The 18,514-nt window shown below is 33.8% G+C and overlaps 1 protein-coding gene across 1 annotated transcript; it reads left to right on the top strand.

The window, feature by feature from the left end:
• Nucleotides 1–12,380: 12,380 nt before the first annotated feature.
• LOC135134427 (uncharacterized) lies at nucleotides 12,381–14,562 on the top strand. Its single transcript, XM_064063108.1, has 2 exons — nucleotides 12,381–12,836; nucleotides 12,895–14,562. The coding sequence occupies exons 1-2, from the start codon at nucleotides 12,664–12,666 to the stop codon at nucleotides 14,525–14,527; spliced, it is 1,806 nt and encodes a 601-aa protein (XP_063919178.1). The 5' UTR covers nucleotides 12,381–12,663; the 3' UTR covers nucleotides 14,528–14,562.
• The last annotated feature ends 3,952 nt before the right edge of the window (nucleotides 14,563–18,514 follow it).

Raw genomic sequence — 18,514 nt, 5'->3', positions numbered from 1 at the left:
TCTATTCATTTTTGTACTGAAGTGGCCCACCCCTAATAATAAGACAAAATCTTTAAAATCCAAGTGTTTTTAAATGGTAACTTTTCTTGGCCGAAAACGCATTCACGTTTGATAAAACAGGCTATTTTCCTTGAAATGTTGACTTTTAAAAAAAAGAGTACGTTTGGAAAAACCGGTCAAATTCTTTAAAAACTTTAACTTTTCAAAAGTTATTTTGAAAACCAGGCTGAAATCATTAAAAATGTGTTGTGTTCTGAAGAGAATGTGGCTCAATACATTTTTGTTCTGAAGTAGCCCAACAGAAAAACAGGGTAAAAGACGAATTTTAAGTGTTTTTAAATGGTAACTTTTCTTGGCCGAAACCATATTCACGTTTGATAAACAGGATATATTTCTTAAAATTTTGACTTTTTAAAAAAGGGTGAGTTCGAAAACTCGGACAAATTCTTTAAAAATTTTAACTTTTCACAAGTTACTTTGAAATCCAGACTAAAAGCATTAAAATGTATTGTGTTCTGTGGGGGCCTTGTTAGTAGTAATTTTGGCAAAAACTGTACATACATTTTGGGGAGCATTTAATCAGTCTATGACAATATTAAAAAAATGGGTCTAAATTTATTTAGCAATACAGATTTTTCGAAAAATTATAAAATCTAGTTCCGCAAATTTTACTTTTCTATGCTAATTTGTATAAATTAAAGTAACGATAAATGTTAGTGTTCAGGTAAGGAAGCATGCTATGCATGTTTCAAGTCAGTTTTTCCAAACCAAAATTTTGTGGGAACGTTATCAATTTTTTGGGAGGGGACACACGGATAAATTTTGATAACAATTTACCACGCTCATGAGAACCTTAAAGCGTTTGTAAGATTCCAGATCATTCGGTTTTGGAGTTTCAAAGTTAAATTGTAAAATGTTGCTCCAAAATTTGTTTGCACCCAAAATCTGGATGTGAAGAGTGAAAAATCAAGACGGATTATAATCTACCAATGTAGGGGTGTATTATGATATAAAATTTAAATAACACTTATTATACAATTTTTTGAGGTGAGGGATAATAATTAGGCAAATTTTGTTTAGCGTTTTACCATCTACACGATACTCCTAAAATACGTGTAAAAACAGATGACATACAGACGGAAACGGGATGACTATTTTTTCGTCCTCTAGGGGCCGTGGAAAACATAAAAGTAACCATTCGCCGAAGAAACTATTATAGTAGCCTGCATAGATATTGTAGCCGTCCATAGAGTCGAAATTTGCGAATAAAAATAAAATAAAACCGGTTCAAACGGAGCCGACGGTGGCTTGCAAAGTCTGATGTCACTCTGGCACACGTTGCACAGAGACGTATTTAATATTAAATGTCATTTTTTCCGTTATGATATAATCTGTTTAATTTCTGAGCTGAATCTCGTCAATAAAATCGAAGCTCTGTTCACTGTACACAAGTTGTGGTATGGTATATTCATCGTTGCGGAGGCGCAGGTGGAGCGAAAAACCTAGTCATCTTAGCAGCAAACACGCCTATAAACTAGTCCACGTGGACTGTTTGTTTCCTGTCATATTTTAGTTTGCTTGAACCAATTGTGTTGCACCAAACGGTTATTACACTTGTTGAAATAAATTTTCAAACTTCCATCTTTCTCTAGATCATCGGTTTCGTAGCTGTGTGACAAATCGTTTGTCGTAGATAAAAAATTGGTCTAAAGAGTTTAGACAGTACTTCCCTCGCTGTCGGAAACTTGACGACTGCATGCCTATTGTGTTTTTTTTCTCATTACATTTTTGTAGTGGGAATTTAAAAAAAAAATGCGATGACGTCATCAACATTTTTGCAAGGACACGTATATCAGTTTGGATAGATGTAGTGCAATACTAAGAATAAAATTATTATATTCTCAAATTTTCGGGAAAATGAATTGGGTCGTTTGAATATTGATTTGTAATAATCAATAAAATAACGAAACAATTTACTCACGTATACCTACATATCAGAGGCAACTAAAAATCGTGTATGTATAAACATTGTTAATTTAAGATGACAGGCGTAACAGCATACGTGAGAGCCAAACACAGAAACTGTAAACAAAACGACCGTCGGTTTTATTGCTTCGACTTCCGCTTATTATATAAAACATTGGGTTTTATTTTAATTCTTGACGGTGAAATTCACAATTGGTTGATTATAAACATGTCTATTTCGCATTCGCGGAACCAAGTGACCGCATAAAACAAATGCAGATCTGTAACGTTAAAGTCGATGTAAATAAGCGTGCTACCCTTATGTTTCAACCGAGTTTTTCCTTTAACAAATTTTGTGTCTACCAAATTGGGTTGGTTGGGGTGTAATACTAATAATAAGTGTTGCCTTTAATTTAATCAATAAAATAAATTGACTTCATTAATTTTTTTGAACCACCTCTTAAGAAAATCTAAAAAATATGAATGGAATGATAAATCACAAGTACAAACTCGTCATATTTTTTGCATTTTAGATAGGATTTATTCAGCAAAATTTAAGGGTGACGTCATCAATTTTTTTAGGAGGGATGAACAAATACATTTTGAACAAAAGTTTACCATGCTTATAATAACTTTAAAATATTCCCAAGATTTCAAAGCATTCGGTTTTGTAATTCCTGATTAAATCGATAAAATAAATTCACGCCTTCATTAATTTTTTTCAGTCACCCTGCATATGCAAATCCAAAAATATGAATGGAATGATAAATCACAAGTACAGACTCATCATATTTTGTACATTTTAGATGCGATTTATTCGGAAAACTTTTGAGCTGACGTCATCAGTTTTTTGTAGAAGATAACCAAATATATTTTGACTAAAAATTTATTATGCTCTTTATAACCTTAAAACATCTGCAAGATTTCAAAGCATTCGGTTTTGTAGTTCCTGATTAAATCAATAAAATAAATTTACGCATTCATTAATTTTTTTGAGTCACTCTGTATATGCAAATCCAAAAAATATGAATGGAGTGATAAATGACAAGTACAGGCTCATCATATTTTGTACATTTTAGATATGATTTATTCGGCAAACTTTCGAGCTGACGTCATCAAGTTTTTGGAGGGGATAAGCAAATATATTTTGACTAAACATTTATTATGCTCTTTATGACCTTAAAACATCTGCAAGATTTCAGAGCATTCGGTTTTGTAGTTCCTGATTAAATCAATAAAATATATTTACGCATTCATTAATTTTTTTGAGTCACCCTGTATATGCAAATCCAAAAAATATTAATGGAGTGATAGTTCACAAGTACAGACTCATCATATTTTGTACATTTTAGATATGATTTATTCCACAAACTTTTGAGCTGACGTCATCAAGTTTTTGGAGGGGATAAGCAAATATTTTTTGACTAAAGATTTATGATGCTCTTTATAGCCTTAAAACATCTGCAACATTTCAAAGCATTCTGGTTAGCAGATTAAAAATTAAATTTCAAAATGTTGTTTTATAATTTTGATTTTTTTTCCAAAAATCTGGACGTTTCGGGTGAAAAGTCGATTCAGAGTTGTAAACTACATGTGTAGGACTATGTTATTTTATACAATTGAAAACCCATTTACTATGTACAATTTTGAAGTGACGTCATCGCTTTAGTGGTGGGGATGATTCGACAAATTTTGGTTAGCGTTTTACCATCTACATGATATTCTTAATATAAGTACAAAATTTCACAACAATCGGTCGAGTACTTTCGGAGATTATCTGTCTAATAAAAATCCGTGACAACAGACGGACAGACGGACAGACGGACAGACGGACGGACAGACGGACAGACGGACAGACAGACGGAAATGGGAGACCTATTTCTTCGTCTTCTAGGGGTCATGAAAGATCGAGAAAACGTAAAAGTAGAGAGTCGGCCGACGGACTCGATTACAATACCTCCTTTGCTTACGCTCGGGAAGTAAAAATAGTAAGATTACAGTGACCCTAAGATTTTGTGCAAACAGCCTTAAATACACCCCTGTGTGATATGACGCGTGCCGCAGTGACAGAACTTGCAAGCCGTCGTCGGCTCCGTTTGAGCCGGTTTTATTTTATTTTTATTCGCAAATCTCGACTCTATGGACGGCTACAATATCTATGCAGGCTACTATACAATACTTCTTTAGTTTACGCTCGGGAAGTAAAAAGTACTTGCAATTTTCGAAAACCCCCAGAAATTAATTAAGATAATTAATTAGCCATTTATCAAAATATGGGGTGAGTTTTTAAATTTCTATTCTATTCTATTTCAGCTGTTTCAATTGCACTGCTGACGTACACGTCATGGCCAACTAGAGCAAAAATTTTAAAAATCCACGGTCTTTCGATTTTATTAGTTCCCGAGTGTATGCTAAGGAAGTATTGTAATAGGGTCCATAGCATGGTAGGCTCCTTTCATGTTTTCTTGGCGTTTTATGACCCCGAGAGTACGAAAAAATAGGTCTCCTGTTTCCGTCTGTCTGTCCACATTTTTATTAGAGAGATACTTTCTGAATCTAATGTAATTTAACCTAATAAGCCTTTCAAATAATTTTATGGCGTCAGCTCAAGATTTTGTGCATTAAAAGATATCAATCTGAATTGACAAACGAGCATAAAGTTATGTACATTAGGTACTCCATACTCCTGTACTTGAGGTTTATGAAACCACCTTGGTTTTATTTATTTATTTATTTATTTATTTATTTATTTATTTATTATTATTATTATTATTACTTTATTGTTTAATTTTCCTCTGCGTTAGATACGTAATACGAAGTGCGACTAGCGGGTAGTGTGAAGTATATAGATTCGAACCCCAGTTTTGCAAATGATAGTTCTGGATTCAATCTCTTAAGACATTTTCAATTTTTTTTTATTGATCAAATCAAGAACGGTTCACCCCATTTTTTCGAAAATGTAAGAATACAGTAATGTCAAACAAATAGATAATTCTCTCAAAATAATATTCGGACCATTTTCCTCCATTGTGCTTAATTGATAAATAAGTCCTCTCATTCGTTTTAAGGAGACAAAATCAACCATTTTCTTTTCTTTCATTTAGCACTAATGTCTACTTTGATCTAACGCCACTGATGTAGGTTATCTGCACGTGCTTAAGAGTCGAATTCTGTCGAAGTGTCAATATAAACGGTCGAAGTTAAGCATGTACTGAGAATACATTTTTTCCTGTTCGTTGGTCATTTACTTCAGATATATTATCAAATTTTATAGTTTTTTCAAAGAAGCGGAATTCGTTGGACTGTACTTCAGGGACGAGGGAAATTTTGTCGAAATAACCTTCGACCAATTTTGATCCAAATATTAGATAAGACAAGTATCTACGTTGTAGTAGGATCATTTCCCAGGCAACATGATGTCGTCTTTTTCACGTGAATAAATGGTCATCATTTACGTCATAGTGACCAAAGATTTCACGTGATATTGACGTACCAATGACGGTCAAATGTCTCGTCTAGATGACGTCATTTTCTCACGAACTATTATTATTATTATTATTATTATTATTATTGGTTATGTTGGCCAACAGGTGTGAACCCAATTACAGACCAACAATAAAATTGCAAACATAATCAACAGCTAATTAATTACTGCTTTACTCAGATAAGAATAGTTAAGCAATTCAAACGCAGGTATAATATTAAATTTATCTATTGTATGCAGAAAAACAAAGGGACAGGTAGAAAGAGAAATGGGAGAGCCAGAAAGAGGAGAAATATTATTATTTTTATCTAAATATATCAAAGGAATTCTGAAGTAGGTTATATTGATTACACATCTCATAAATAGGAGAGTATTTTTCTATATTAAGACGAGGTGTTCGCAGATAAAAACAGGGGTGAGAACGAGCAGACGATCTAGGAACGAAGAACGATAATTTGCTGAGAAGATCAGAACAGTCAATATCAAAATTTATTAACTTTTTAAGAAAGATTAACAAAGCCTTTATTCGTCTTGTATTCAGATCCTCCAACTCAAATCTTGAAAGAAGTGCCGAATGAGGAGATCCTCTGGCTGGGTAAACACCATCCTCCCTATATGCCAAGTATTTTAGAAAACGACGCTGAACTTTTTCCACTGCCTGGATATGACATTGTGTACATTGTGTAAACGGTGACCATACTATACTAGCATACTCCAGCTTCGATCGAACATAAGCAAAATATAAAACTCGCATGCAACCAATGTCCTTAAAATTCCTGCTGCATCTAATAATAAAGCCTAGTGACTTTAGGGCTTTTGAACACATGTTGCTAATATGATTCTCAAATGTCAATTTGGAATTAAAGAAGACTCCTAAATCATAATGTGTCTCCACTCTGGTTATAAGTGAATTGCTTAAGCTATAATTAAACATTATTTGCATGCTTTTATTAGTGATGGACAAGATTTTGCATTTACTGTAATTTACAGGAAGGAAATGGGAAGAACTATTGACGTGATGTACTGACGTCTTAGAGTCGTCATTTTGTAACGAATTATTGACGTGATTTACTGACGTCCCAGAGACGGCATTTATTGTTCATTTTAAGACTTTTATTATATTTTGATTTTTAGAAAAAAATATGCAATAAATAAAACGCTGAAATAATTTTATTTTTTTTATATTGTTTAGCTTAAATAAAATATTATAATTCGTTATAATCACCAAGGAAAGCCCAAAACAAAGTATATATTAATTAAAGTTGAAACAAATTAGTGTAAAAAAATTAAATTTACTACAATTTTGTACAACCAACAATGAACTTCAATAAACAAATAAAAAATATGTCAATTAAACAAATTAAAGATAAAAGACTCCTAAGAACACAAACAAATCTACATACAGGTAATTACGAGTATAATTGGTATAAACAAAAAAAAGGATATTGTACAATATATAATCAAAAATAAACGTTGCTATTTAAAGAAAAATCTGTTTTATTATTATTATTATTATTGAACAAGTGGTCAACAGGTCAAAACCCACTTACAGACCAACAGTACAATAAGAATCAGCGATCCGCAGCTGAAAATCACTACGTCTCCATTTTGGAGACGGCATGATCCTTATCGAATAAAATAAGGTAAAAGATGTAGATTTAACAAAATGGACAAGTTTGGGTATAATCAAATCCTTTAACAGCACGTAAAGGGGCGGAGAAAAGGTCAATTTTATTGTGAATATAATTACCAATACGACACATTGTAAGCAATGGCGAAAATTTGGCAACATCTGTCCTTGAAGCCGTTAAATGAAATATTGCAGGGTGACGAGATATTATACTCCTAGGGCCCACATTAAAATGTAGTTGCTCTAAAATTAGGGAGCAATCAATGCAATTGTGTAAAAGTTTAAATAGAAAGACAGCATAGAATTTTTTACAAGTGTCCATAAAACTAGAAATATTGAAACGGTTCAAAAGACTAGACTGTGAAAAACCAATAGGGGGATAAACACCATCCTTGCGATAAGTCAGATATTTCAGAAATTTCCTTATAATACCTTCGAGTTGAGCTCCATGGATATTGTAGTGGGGACACCAAATTATGCATGCATAATATAACTTGCTTTCAAGAAGGGCATTATAAAGCCGAATAATTGTATTACAATCTTTAAAATCTCTAGAATTTCTAATAATAAAGCCTAAAGTTTTAGTGCAATCAGTGACCACTTTATGTATATGGTCAACAAATGAAAGCTTGCAATCAAACACAACTCCAAGATCTGTAACCGTCTGGGGTCTAGCTAATACGACCGCATTGAGTTTGTAATCAAAACTGATCATTTCTCGTTTCAAGCCAAATGACATGACAAAACATTTGTTTTTATTTAATAAAAGTGTGTTTACAGAAGACCATATTAAAATCTTGTTTAAATTTTGCTGTAACACAATGCGGTCTTTGGTTGTACTGATTCTACTATATATTTTTATGTCATCTGCATAAAGAGCGTATTCAATATCCAATTCATCAGTTATGTAGAGTAAAAAAAGAAGGGGGCCCAGGACAGAACCTTGGGGTCAGCCCCGTAGCTACGGGGGGGGCAAGATGGGGCTGAGCCCCCCCTAGCAGTTGTTGTTGCCCCCGCTGGAAGACTTACAATATTATAAATTTCAAATTAGTAATAAAATTTCAATATAATGCTGTTTGCCGAAGCATAGTTGCTAGCTCCACACGCGCGCCCTTTATTTTCTTATAGGGTATGTTATTTGGCAATATCACCTTAACGTTGATGTTGACCATACAAAAAAAAAACGAACTGACATGTCACATTTTATTCCATAGCCTACTACTAAACATACAAAAAAATAAACTCAAATAAATTGGTTGTTACCTAGTGTTATTGGCCACTGCACCAATTTTGGGATATAGTACAGCTGTTTGTGAATCTACATTCTCTGTTTTAACCAGAATAGATCGCCCGGAGCGTCAAATGATGCTTGGTTTTTCTGGCTTTTGAAAAGTACCGTACAGGGGCGGCTTGTCCTATGAGGCAGGTGAGGCAGTGCCTCACCAATGAATTTTACGCCTTATTGGGATTTTTATTATTTTATACGGACACATTTCGGCCAATAATTTGTGTCTTTTTTCTAAAATTTTAAAAATAAATATAGAAAATTATATTCTTATTTTTATCTCGGTAGGTACTCGTTGCTCCCTTAATTAAACAGCGCGCTTAAACACTCGGCACAACATGTATTTTGTGACGCGAATGAGGCCGACTCGAAGCTTGCCTCTACAGCATATATAGAAATCATGTCGTTAATAGGCAAGCAACCTGCAATACACTTATAAGCGGTATGAGTTGAAAAAAGACAAAATTGAGGCTAGCCTCATTTCCGTGCTTACAAAAGAGATGGACAACTATAATATTTGCGCGCGGGGAACGTGCGATTGCAATGCAGTCTGCATTCGCAGGAGTATTCAAAATTAGGCCGTTGATTGTTTTGCCACAAATCTGTGTGTGTATAAATTGATTCAAAATTTCGGTAACAGAATTTTGTCTTAAAAGTGCCTACGTTTGCGTGGGTCGCGTTAGTGCTTTGTGCTTGTCATAATTTGATTTCGGTAATCGTTATTTAAGATTACGAGTAAATCGGAATTTTTCTCTACTAACGTTAAATGACAATGGCAGTTCTGTTTTTTCTACTTTCACGTATGATGATAAATTGTATGTAGTTAAGGAATTAAAACCGCCGGTTCCTGATTAGAGTAAATCGTTAATTGATCCATAAAAAAAAATTAAAATAAATCCGTATTTATATTTTATATTTTTTTCATTTTGTTTTTTGTTATAAATCAAATTAGCTTTATTTTATGTTGTATTTGATCTTTTTCGATATGTTTCCTTTAAAGTTTATTTTAATTTTGTTTTTTGTTAGAAGTTATATTAGTTTTTTCTGACCACGCTTCCCTTTCCTTTTGTCCTGTCATTCTCATCCTTTCCTTGCAAGACCTCCTTACACCTTCACGTTGGTTCTTTGTGGACAGTTAAATGAGTTTACAAATTTGTTTATTTGACTAAATATGTAGAAAATATTTAAGTAATCTTGATTTATTTATATTTTAGAGCGTTTTGTGCTGTGCCTCATCAATTTTTCAAGTCATGAGCCGCCCCTGGTACCGTACCAATTCTTTGGACTTCGACAGGTTTTTACGAAAATTTAATAGTGTAAAATATCGAAGTTTACAATTATTTTAATGCTCTTTCAAATGTAAAAACTGAGAAAAAATAAAGTAATTATCTGAGTGTATTATTAAAATATATATACATATTTATATCCAGCCCCCCTGTCGACAAACTTGCCCCCCCTGAATAAGTTTTCTAGCTACGGGGCTGCTTGGGGTACTCCCGATGAAACATTAATATAACGAGAGTTATACCCAAAACAATGAACATACTGTTGCCTGTTATACAGGTATGACATGAAGAAGCGAATGAGCTGGGGGCCAAATCCTAAAACGTCCAATTTATGAAACAAAATACCATGATCAAGTCTATCGAATGCCTTTGAGAAATCAAGGTATATTACATCCGTCTGCAACCCACTACCAATAGCGTTCGAAATAAACTGTGTAGTGCAGAAAAGGTTAGTAACTGTAGAGCGTCCATGCATGAAACCATGCTGGCGCTCAGAAATAACAGCCGCTACTTGCGAATAAAGCTGTTTGAAAATTATGGCTTCAAAAATTTTAGCAAAATTATTGATGATGGATATAGGACGATAATTTTCAATAGCATTTCTACTTTTGCTTTTGTAAACAGGGATCACTTTGGACACTTTCCAGCAGTCTGGAAACGTACCCGCTCTAATGCAGAAATTGAAAAGAAATGTAAGTGGTTTCACAAAAACCTGAGCACAGTCTTTGACGATGACCGCTGGTATCTTATCAGGACCCTGAACATAGTTAGTTTTGATTTTTTTAACAGCATCAAGTACTTCACACTCCATAATTGTTGATAAACTTATATTAACATTTGCTACGTTACACTTATCCTTGAGGTAATTGCTATATGTGGAGCTACCAATGTAAGTCGATTCATAAAATTCCGCAAATGCATTGACAATATTTTCAGCTCCATTTACAATCGTATCACCGAAAGTCAACTGGGATGGAATCCCTGTGTGTCGTCTTTTGCAGTTTAAATAACGCCAAAAACGTGATGGATCTGACTTAATGGAGTATTCAGAGTTCTTTATAAATCTAATGTACTCAACTGATATTTTGTATTTAATATTATGCCTTAATTCCTTAAATGCAATTAAGTCAGCTATGTTTCTAAATTTTAAATATATACTTTTTCCGATGGTAATTTTTTAGACGAATATCTTTAACAACTTCCGGTGTAAACCATGCAGGATAGTTATATTTCCGCTTTTTACATTTAGGTACATGCTTATCAAACATTTTATAGATTTCATTATAGAAAGAGGAGGAGGCATCTTCAATATTAGAGCACGTCTGAAGAAAAGTCCAATCTGTATTAAGAATATCGCGGTAAAGATTAATAAAATTAGCTTTATGAAAATTATAACTGGTTCCTTAAGAAACAGGTTTTAGATAATGGCCTGATGATTCTTGGTATACTAGTATCTTAACACAAAGTGAGGGGTGAAGGGGATCTTCATCCACAAATGGATCATCAGATGGCGACACAGAACAATATGTATTAGATAAGGCAAGATCAAGGAGTCGACCACTACAATTTAAAGTGGTGTTGAATTGCTTAAGATCGAACAATTCCATAAAGTTAAGCAACGAAATAGATTTGCCACATCGAAGATTATAGGCAGATGATGAAAATTCCGGTATATTGAAATCACCAATTACAAAAATCTTAGAATCATATAAAAAGTCTAATGTACCCAATGTTTCAAAAAATAACTGATAACAATTTAAAGGCAATGAAGGTGGAATATAGACAACAACTATTATAATAGACGTGGAAGCAATTAACATTTTAATACATAGAAAATCAAGATACTGAAAATTATTAAGAGGTGTATTAGATAAGTTAATTTCAGTATAGTGAAGGTCAGAACGAACAGCAATAAGCACTCCGCCACCTCTACATTTATTAGTATGTAAAAAATCTCTGTCCTTCCGTATAATTGTATAGTTTTGGGTAGAAAATTCACTATCATAGACTCCAGGATGGAGCCAAGTTTCAGTAAGAGCTACTATGTCATATTCACCTACGGCCATAGAATTATAAAAACTTGACAGTTTGGAGTTCAAACCACGGGTGTTTTGATAATATAAAAAAAGATTTGCTTCATTTTCCATGTTGTTAGTACCAACAATACCTGTTAGTTGCTGTTGACATCTTTGTTTCTTTTCTGAAAAAAACGCGAAATATAAATTCCTTGGGGCCATCTAGTGGCCTCCATCACTTTTTCTTTATTAACAAGATCAACAATAATTTTAAATGAAGAATAATATTCAGGATATTTCGATGGCACAGGCTCGCATTTGACCTCGGGGAAGTCAGTTTTTAAGAAATCAACTATGTTTTCAGACGTGGTATCCGTTCGCAAACGGGATACATAAAGAAAAGCTTTTTTGGGAACTGCTTTTAAGTTGTGCTCTTGATCGGAACGATTCACACCGATAACAAACTTATTTTTATTAGAATGTTGTTTAACAGTACTAACATCAGCAGAGAGTGGCTTTGGATGAATATCAGCCTCAACAACATGTTTAGTTTTGGGGACAATATCTAATGTAATCTTGTCCTCATCTGAACATATCTCAGTCTCAATCGGTGTATTTGCAATAGAAATCTTATGAAGATCGGTGAAGGGACGGTAATTATTAGGTGGAATGTTAGATTCAGGCGAACGATCCAACAAAACAGTATCTTTAAATGAATTGCTAACTGCAGAAAGGGGACATGTCCCATTTTTTACCACAATAACATTCGTACATAATCGTGTTCTAGAGGTCTAAACACATCTCTACTGCAAAAACGGGCCATGTTTAATGATTTAGCTCGGGGCTACAAGCGGATGAAATTTACGGTTACAGCAGAAAAGGGATATGTCCAGGAGATATCGACTTTCTGCAGTAAACACCGTGGTCTCAACGTCTTGCGCGGGATATCCGACTTAAACTTAACCTCAGTTGTGTTGTAAACTAGTAAACTGTAGAAAATGAGTTCTAGTTCGGACAGTGAGGTTGAAACCCCTAAAAAGAGGAAAAAAGGTGTAGTGAATAGTGAAGGTTATAAGAGAAACATTATTAAAAAGGCAAAGCTTCATGGTTTGCAACACGTTAACTATGCTGGAAAGACCATATTCGCAAAAGTGATTGCTGGAAATGAATGGTAAGTTATTGCTTAGCAAATTAAGTCTTATGATTGCCAGTTTCGAATTTTTTTGTAGTTGCCATCAAAAATGTTTGACGAAGTTTACTGATAACGAAAAACTTAATATGCAGCAATTGTTTTGCAATATGGACACAAAAGATCAACAAGACTTGCATCTACAAAGACTATTAGAGACTCAGCCTGTTTCGCGGAGACGGGGAAAAATTGGCATGGTTAACACAAAGCCAAAATCATTGACTGTAAAATATTTTGTACTTAACGGGAATCATAGAATAGGTGTCTGCAAACAAGCATATTTGTCAATCCACGGAGTGACTAAAAAACGTTGCGAACGTCTGGTGTTGCTTTTGAAAAACAATAAAAGTCCAAAAGATATGCGTGGTAAAAATGTGAGTGGTAATGCTATAAAAGGAACTGTAATCGCCAACATCCGTAGCCATATTGAATCTTACCCGGTCAAAATATCGCACTACACAAACAAAGAAATGCGATATCTGGATTCCAAATTATCGGTAAAGACCATGTACGAGATGTTTAAAGAAAATTTTCCAAATGACCGCATTTCATATAAATTCTTTTGGTCATATTTTAAGGAAAACTATGATTTAAGATTCGGTAGACCAGCCAAAGACACTTGCAGTACCTGTGAAGAACTCAATGCCAAAATAAAAAGCGAAACCTTAAATGATAATGCTAAGGGAGTGGCGGTGGCTGAACTTTTGGTACATAAACGACGTAGTAAGAAATTTTATACAACCTTAGATTCTGTGAAAAAAATGTGCGAGCAAAATGATGATACTCTGGGTATTTGCATCGACTACATGGCTAATGTTTCGTTACCACAAATACCTGTCCAAGATATCTATTATTATCGCCAGCTAACAGTATGCACATTCGGAATCCATAATCTCAAATCGAAAGCAATGACGTGTTATGTTTACCACGAAGGAGAAGCCGGCAAGGGAGCAAATGATGTATGTTCTTTTCTTAAACATTATTTTGAACAAGATGCTGAACGTAAAATTAAAAAACTTTACATTTTTGACAACTGTTGTGGTCAAAATAAAAACAACACCATGATTCGCTTTGCGATGAGCCTAATAGAACTGAAAATATTTGAAAAGGTTGAAATATTTTTCCCAATAAGAGGGCATTCCTTCATGCCTTGTGATCGAGACTTTGGTCTTATTAAAAGGCAGCTAAACCGAGCTGAAAGATTCTACACAGTACCTGAATACATTCAAATAATCTCTGCAGCATCAAAGAATCCTCAGAAATTTTCAATTGTTGAGGTTTCTAGAGATATGATTTATGATTTTAAAAGCTGGTGGTCAAGATTTTACAAAAAGACATGCCTAAGTAATGAATCTTACGGGAAGCGCGTACCACGCAGTCAGAAAAAGTCATTTGCGATTGCTTCTTTTCATCAGATAACTATTTCCTCACCTAGCGAAGTTGTTTGTCGAGAGCTGATAAACGGTTTACTCACAGACACTTTTAGATTGAGAAATACAGAAAAGAATTTGGCTTTTCCTACAACACAAGCGTATCCCGAAAAACTAGCCATCAGCCAGAAGAAAATGACGGATATAACAAACACTTTACGATTTATCCCAGACGCTTATAACGCATTTTGGCAGGAGATTGCTACTTGGCCAACTGTAGAACAGGAGCGCGATAATGACTAAGTTTTTTAATCAGATATACATATAACATGTTTGTGTAAAATTATAACTGAAATAAAGCTGTTTTTTGTGTTTTTTTTTACCTTTTTTTTCATTTTACTGCAAAAAGGGGATATGTCCAAGTGTCAAATTTGACAGCTAAATTGACCCAAAAAAGAAAACATGCATTTAACCAACACTCGTTGATAACTGAGAACATAGAGAACCGACAATTGAAAACGGGGATCGGAAACAAGTAGTTGTAAAAATCTGAGACGTTTTATTCATTTCCTCAACATTTTGAAAAATGTGATATATCCCCTTTCTGCAGTTAGCAATTCAATAAAGAAGCACTATAATTACTTTCGTTGGTTTTTGTAGCATTTATCTGCAAACCAGATAGCCTTCGATTTTCGCGAATATCGCCAATAAAATTCGATGAGTTGGACCCCCCTTGTGCTAATCGTTTAACCTGCATAATTTCAGATTTTAAACTATCTACTTCATTTTGCAATAGGCGAATTACAGCAGTTTGTTCAATAATAAGAGACTTACAGTTGTTAATCTCTTCACGCATGGAGGAAACATTAATTGCACAGCCACAATTTACCAAATTCTGATCAAAAAAATCAACCAGGCACTGACTGATGGTAGCTGCTATGTTATCACTTTCGGCATTCACAGCTTTTTTAAATTTAGGTCCCATTTTGAACCAATAAATAAGTAAAAATACCACACTCGCACTTTATAAACAGTAGCGACGACCGCTCTCGTACACGACCCGACGAGTACTAAAGTACTAAGTTAAAAACACAAAGAAATCTATTTAGTTACAAAGAATATTTAAAAAAAACTATAATAAACTATAGATGAGTCTTAAAAACACAAACAAATCTATTTACAAAAAATATTTAAAAAAAACTAGAATAAAGGGAAAAGACAATGGAATTGCATTGTTGAAGTTACTTGATTAAAAATGCACTGTAAAACCACAGGATATGTAAAACTATCTAGTTCACGACGACTTGACTGTCCCCAACACACAAAAAAGTACCGTTAAGAATTAATTCTGTTTTAACAATTATATCAATAACCTAAGTTTTTTAAGTTTGCCTCAATTTATTGCACTGAAAAGAAAAACCCGTTAGAGTGCATGGATTAATGGAAATGCAATCATTTTTTCATCTATGGGCAATAGCAAGCATTTGACTATTATTAAATTTAAGGGATTACAACTTAAAGCAGAAGACAAATTCTGTATTTTAAAAATGCTAAATTTACTTGAATCTAACGGATAATCGTAAAATGGTTTCATTGACAAAAACATACAGCCTATCAGGAAAATCTCATTGTCAATACTTTTTACAATGAAGCGAAATGTGTATGTGTAAATAGTAAGTTACCAAAAAGTATCGTAGTATTACAGGCATCTACCGGTATATAATATCCAATATTAATGTTATATATGTATATATGAATTCATTGAATTTTTTTAACTTACAAAGAAATCTGCTTGTTCTAATATGCAAACATAGGTAATCTTGTAATTCGTCAAAATTTGTTTAGGTGTGTTTTTGGCGGCATAATTTTTCTTTTTCAGTTGTCAGATTTGATGACGTTTCCATGTTGGAGATTTTTTCACTCGTTTCCTTTAGCATTTCTTTCGTTTCGCACATGTGTTTTGTATTTGTTTCAAATCTAAAATAAAATTAGCATTAGTTCATAAAAAATTGCAGTAACATACCTTTGCAAAATTTTATAGCGCCTCATTTTCAAAAACAATCACCGTAAGTTCTTCATAATCAGTGGGAGTATCTTCAGTGATTAATGGTGGTCTTTCCAGCTTATCTGAAAAAACTGCTTTTGTTATCTACGTACAGTTATCAAAAATAACAGAAACACGTAAAAATTAAAATAATTACTTTATTAGATATTAACTTACCTACTATAAATAAGTACAACTCACACTGAATGACAAATTTGCACAAAACTGCGTTAAAAATGAAGTGAGTAACGGATACACAAGAAAGTTTCGGTGGTTGAGAACCAACTGGAAATATTGGAATGCTTCTCTGGGAAGTGCAATAAACATAAATACCGAAAAAAGGGAAAGTCCGAATGCCCACCCCAAACATCTGATGTATTGTATAGTAAATACGGATAAGAATAAATTTAATAAAACTCAATATTAATCACTCTCGAATTTTTTTGGTAACCGTCATCACTTTATAAACGTCTTTATAAAATCAAAATTAGACGAAGGAATTCTTCAAAACCTTGTCCCGTTTTAGGGACAATGGACAAAGAATTTTTATGACTCTGTTTGAGTCGTTGGGTCTTTTCGCTCAACCCCAGATGTTCTATTTATAATTTGCCAAGCAGGTACTTACAAAATAACACTTCCAGAGTAAACAAGTTTTCAGAAATAATTATTTTATTAGAAATTATTAGAATGAAAAAACTTGTCTTTGGTGTATTTCTAATTAAGCCGTTGTATTTTTTGCTCGAAATATAATCAAGCATTATGAAGGCCACTTTTTAAAGAATACTACGACCCACATCTAATTGATCATATAATCTATAAAAAATGACGAAGAAAGGACGGCCTTTTGACGTCAGAAGTAAGTCATAAAAATCTCGTCATTTTCACGTGATTTTTTGGGCGAATGACGTCGCCGACGAGTTATGACCAAAAATTGACGTGAATTAGACGACAGTCTGCTGCTTGTCACATATGTGACAACTCTTGACATAATTTCTAGCTATAGTGTATAGTCTTCGCCATTTCTATTGAAACACCACTTGTTAATCGTAAATTTGGCAACGTTTTTTTTTTATCTAATTGGCATTACCGGTGCGTGTGTTGTGTTTTGGTGCTCCACTAATCTCGGCGATTTTTTGAGGTTATTTGTTCACTTAAATTTTTAACTATTAGGTGTCATCCCTGGTCTAATTTCTGCATTCCTGTGGTGGTGAGTTCGTTCCAAAAGGGTGTTTCGGTATGGGCCTCTTTTGAATGTGGCTCGTATACCCTAGTACTTAAGATCGTTTATTGAATACACCATTTTCTTATAAAGTTCTTATAAACGTATTTTCTGGTACAGTTTTTGCGAATTCCCCCTTTTGGGGGAATTATACCTTGCAATGGCGGTTAAATGTAAAATGTGCAACAAGTATATAAATAGAAATGACGATTATATAGCATGTCGTAAGGGATGTAGCGCTAATTACCACCTGTCTTGTGCCAACTTAAACAAAAATGATGTTATTTCTATGAAAGAGACAGGCTTAATAAAATCTTGGAGTTGTGATTACTGCAGTTCAACTTCGACCTCTGTAACAAACACGGAAAATATTCTAACTTCTGTACCATCCACGTCACTTTTTAGTGCTGCAATAGGGAAGCTTCCAGATTGTCTAAGAGATATTTTTGTTGATTTTACACGCACAGTTAATAAAAACTTTACTTTCTTCAGTCAGCAAATCGAGGATTTAAAACAAGAAAACACACTATTACGCGAAGAAATTAAAATGATGAATCAACACTATCATAATCGTGAATTACAAATTCCCACAGAATCAGTTGCATCGTATGCTGTTACCCTCAAAAACGCGTCTGCCATTGTAGTCAAACCAAAAAATGGAGCTCAAAGTATTGCTCAAACTAAATCTGACATTCTAACATCAATCAGCCCTGGAATTTCTGATGAAATCGGAATTGCGAAAGTCAAACCCATAAAAAATGGTGGCGTATTTTTAAAATGCCAAAACCCTGGTGAATTTAAAAAACTTGCACATGATAACAATTTAAACGAAAATTATGACATTCGTGATGTCAAGACACCCTTACCAAGAATTCGTATTTCAGGTATATCAGAGGATATAAGTGAAGAAATGATAGTACCTTACCTATTGAAACAAAATAAACATATATTTTCAGATAATTCGCAGTGTACTCTCTTAAAATATTTGCCTATAAAAAGACGACGAAACCTACATCAAATAATACTG

The sequence above is a fragment of the Zophobas morio genome, unplaced genomic scaffold (genome assembly GCF_036711695.1).
Source record: "Zophobas morio isolate AGI-343-1 ecotype UQ-CSIRO unplaced genomic scaffold, CSIRO_AGI_Zmor_V1 ptg000023l, whole genome shotgun sequence".
Taxonomy (NCBI): Eukaryota; Metazoa; Arthropoda; class Insecta; order Coleoptera; family Tenebrionidae; genus Zophobas; species Zophobas morio.
Note: the sequence above shows the minus strand (reverse complement) of the source record. Positions and strands in the feature narration are given on the sequence as shown.

Bases quoted from the DNA above. Each gene is read 5' to 3' on its own strand.
- LOC135134427 (XM_064063108.1), top strand. From the start codon at position 12,664: ATGAGTTCTAGTTCGGACAGTGAGGTTGAAACCCCTAAAAAGAGGAAA. The intron at 12,837-12,894 runs GTAAGTTATTGC...ATTTTTTTGTAG, and splicing joins GTGATTGCTGGAAATGAATG to TTGCCATCAAAAATGTTTGA.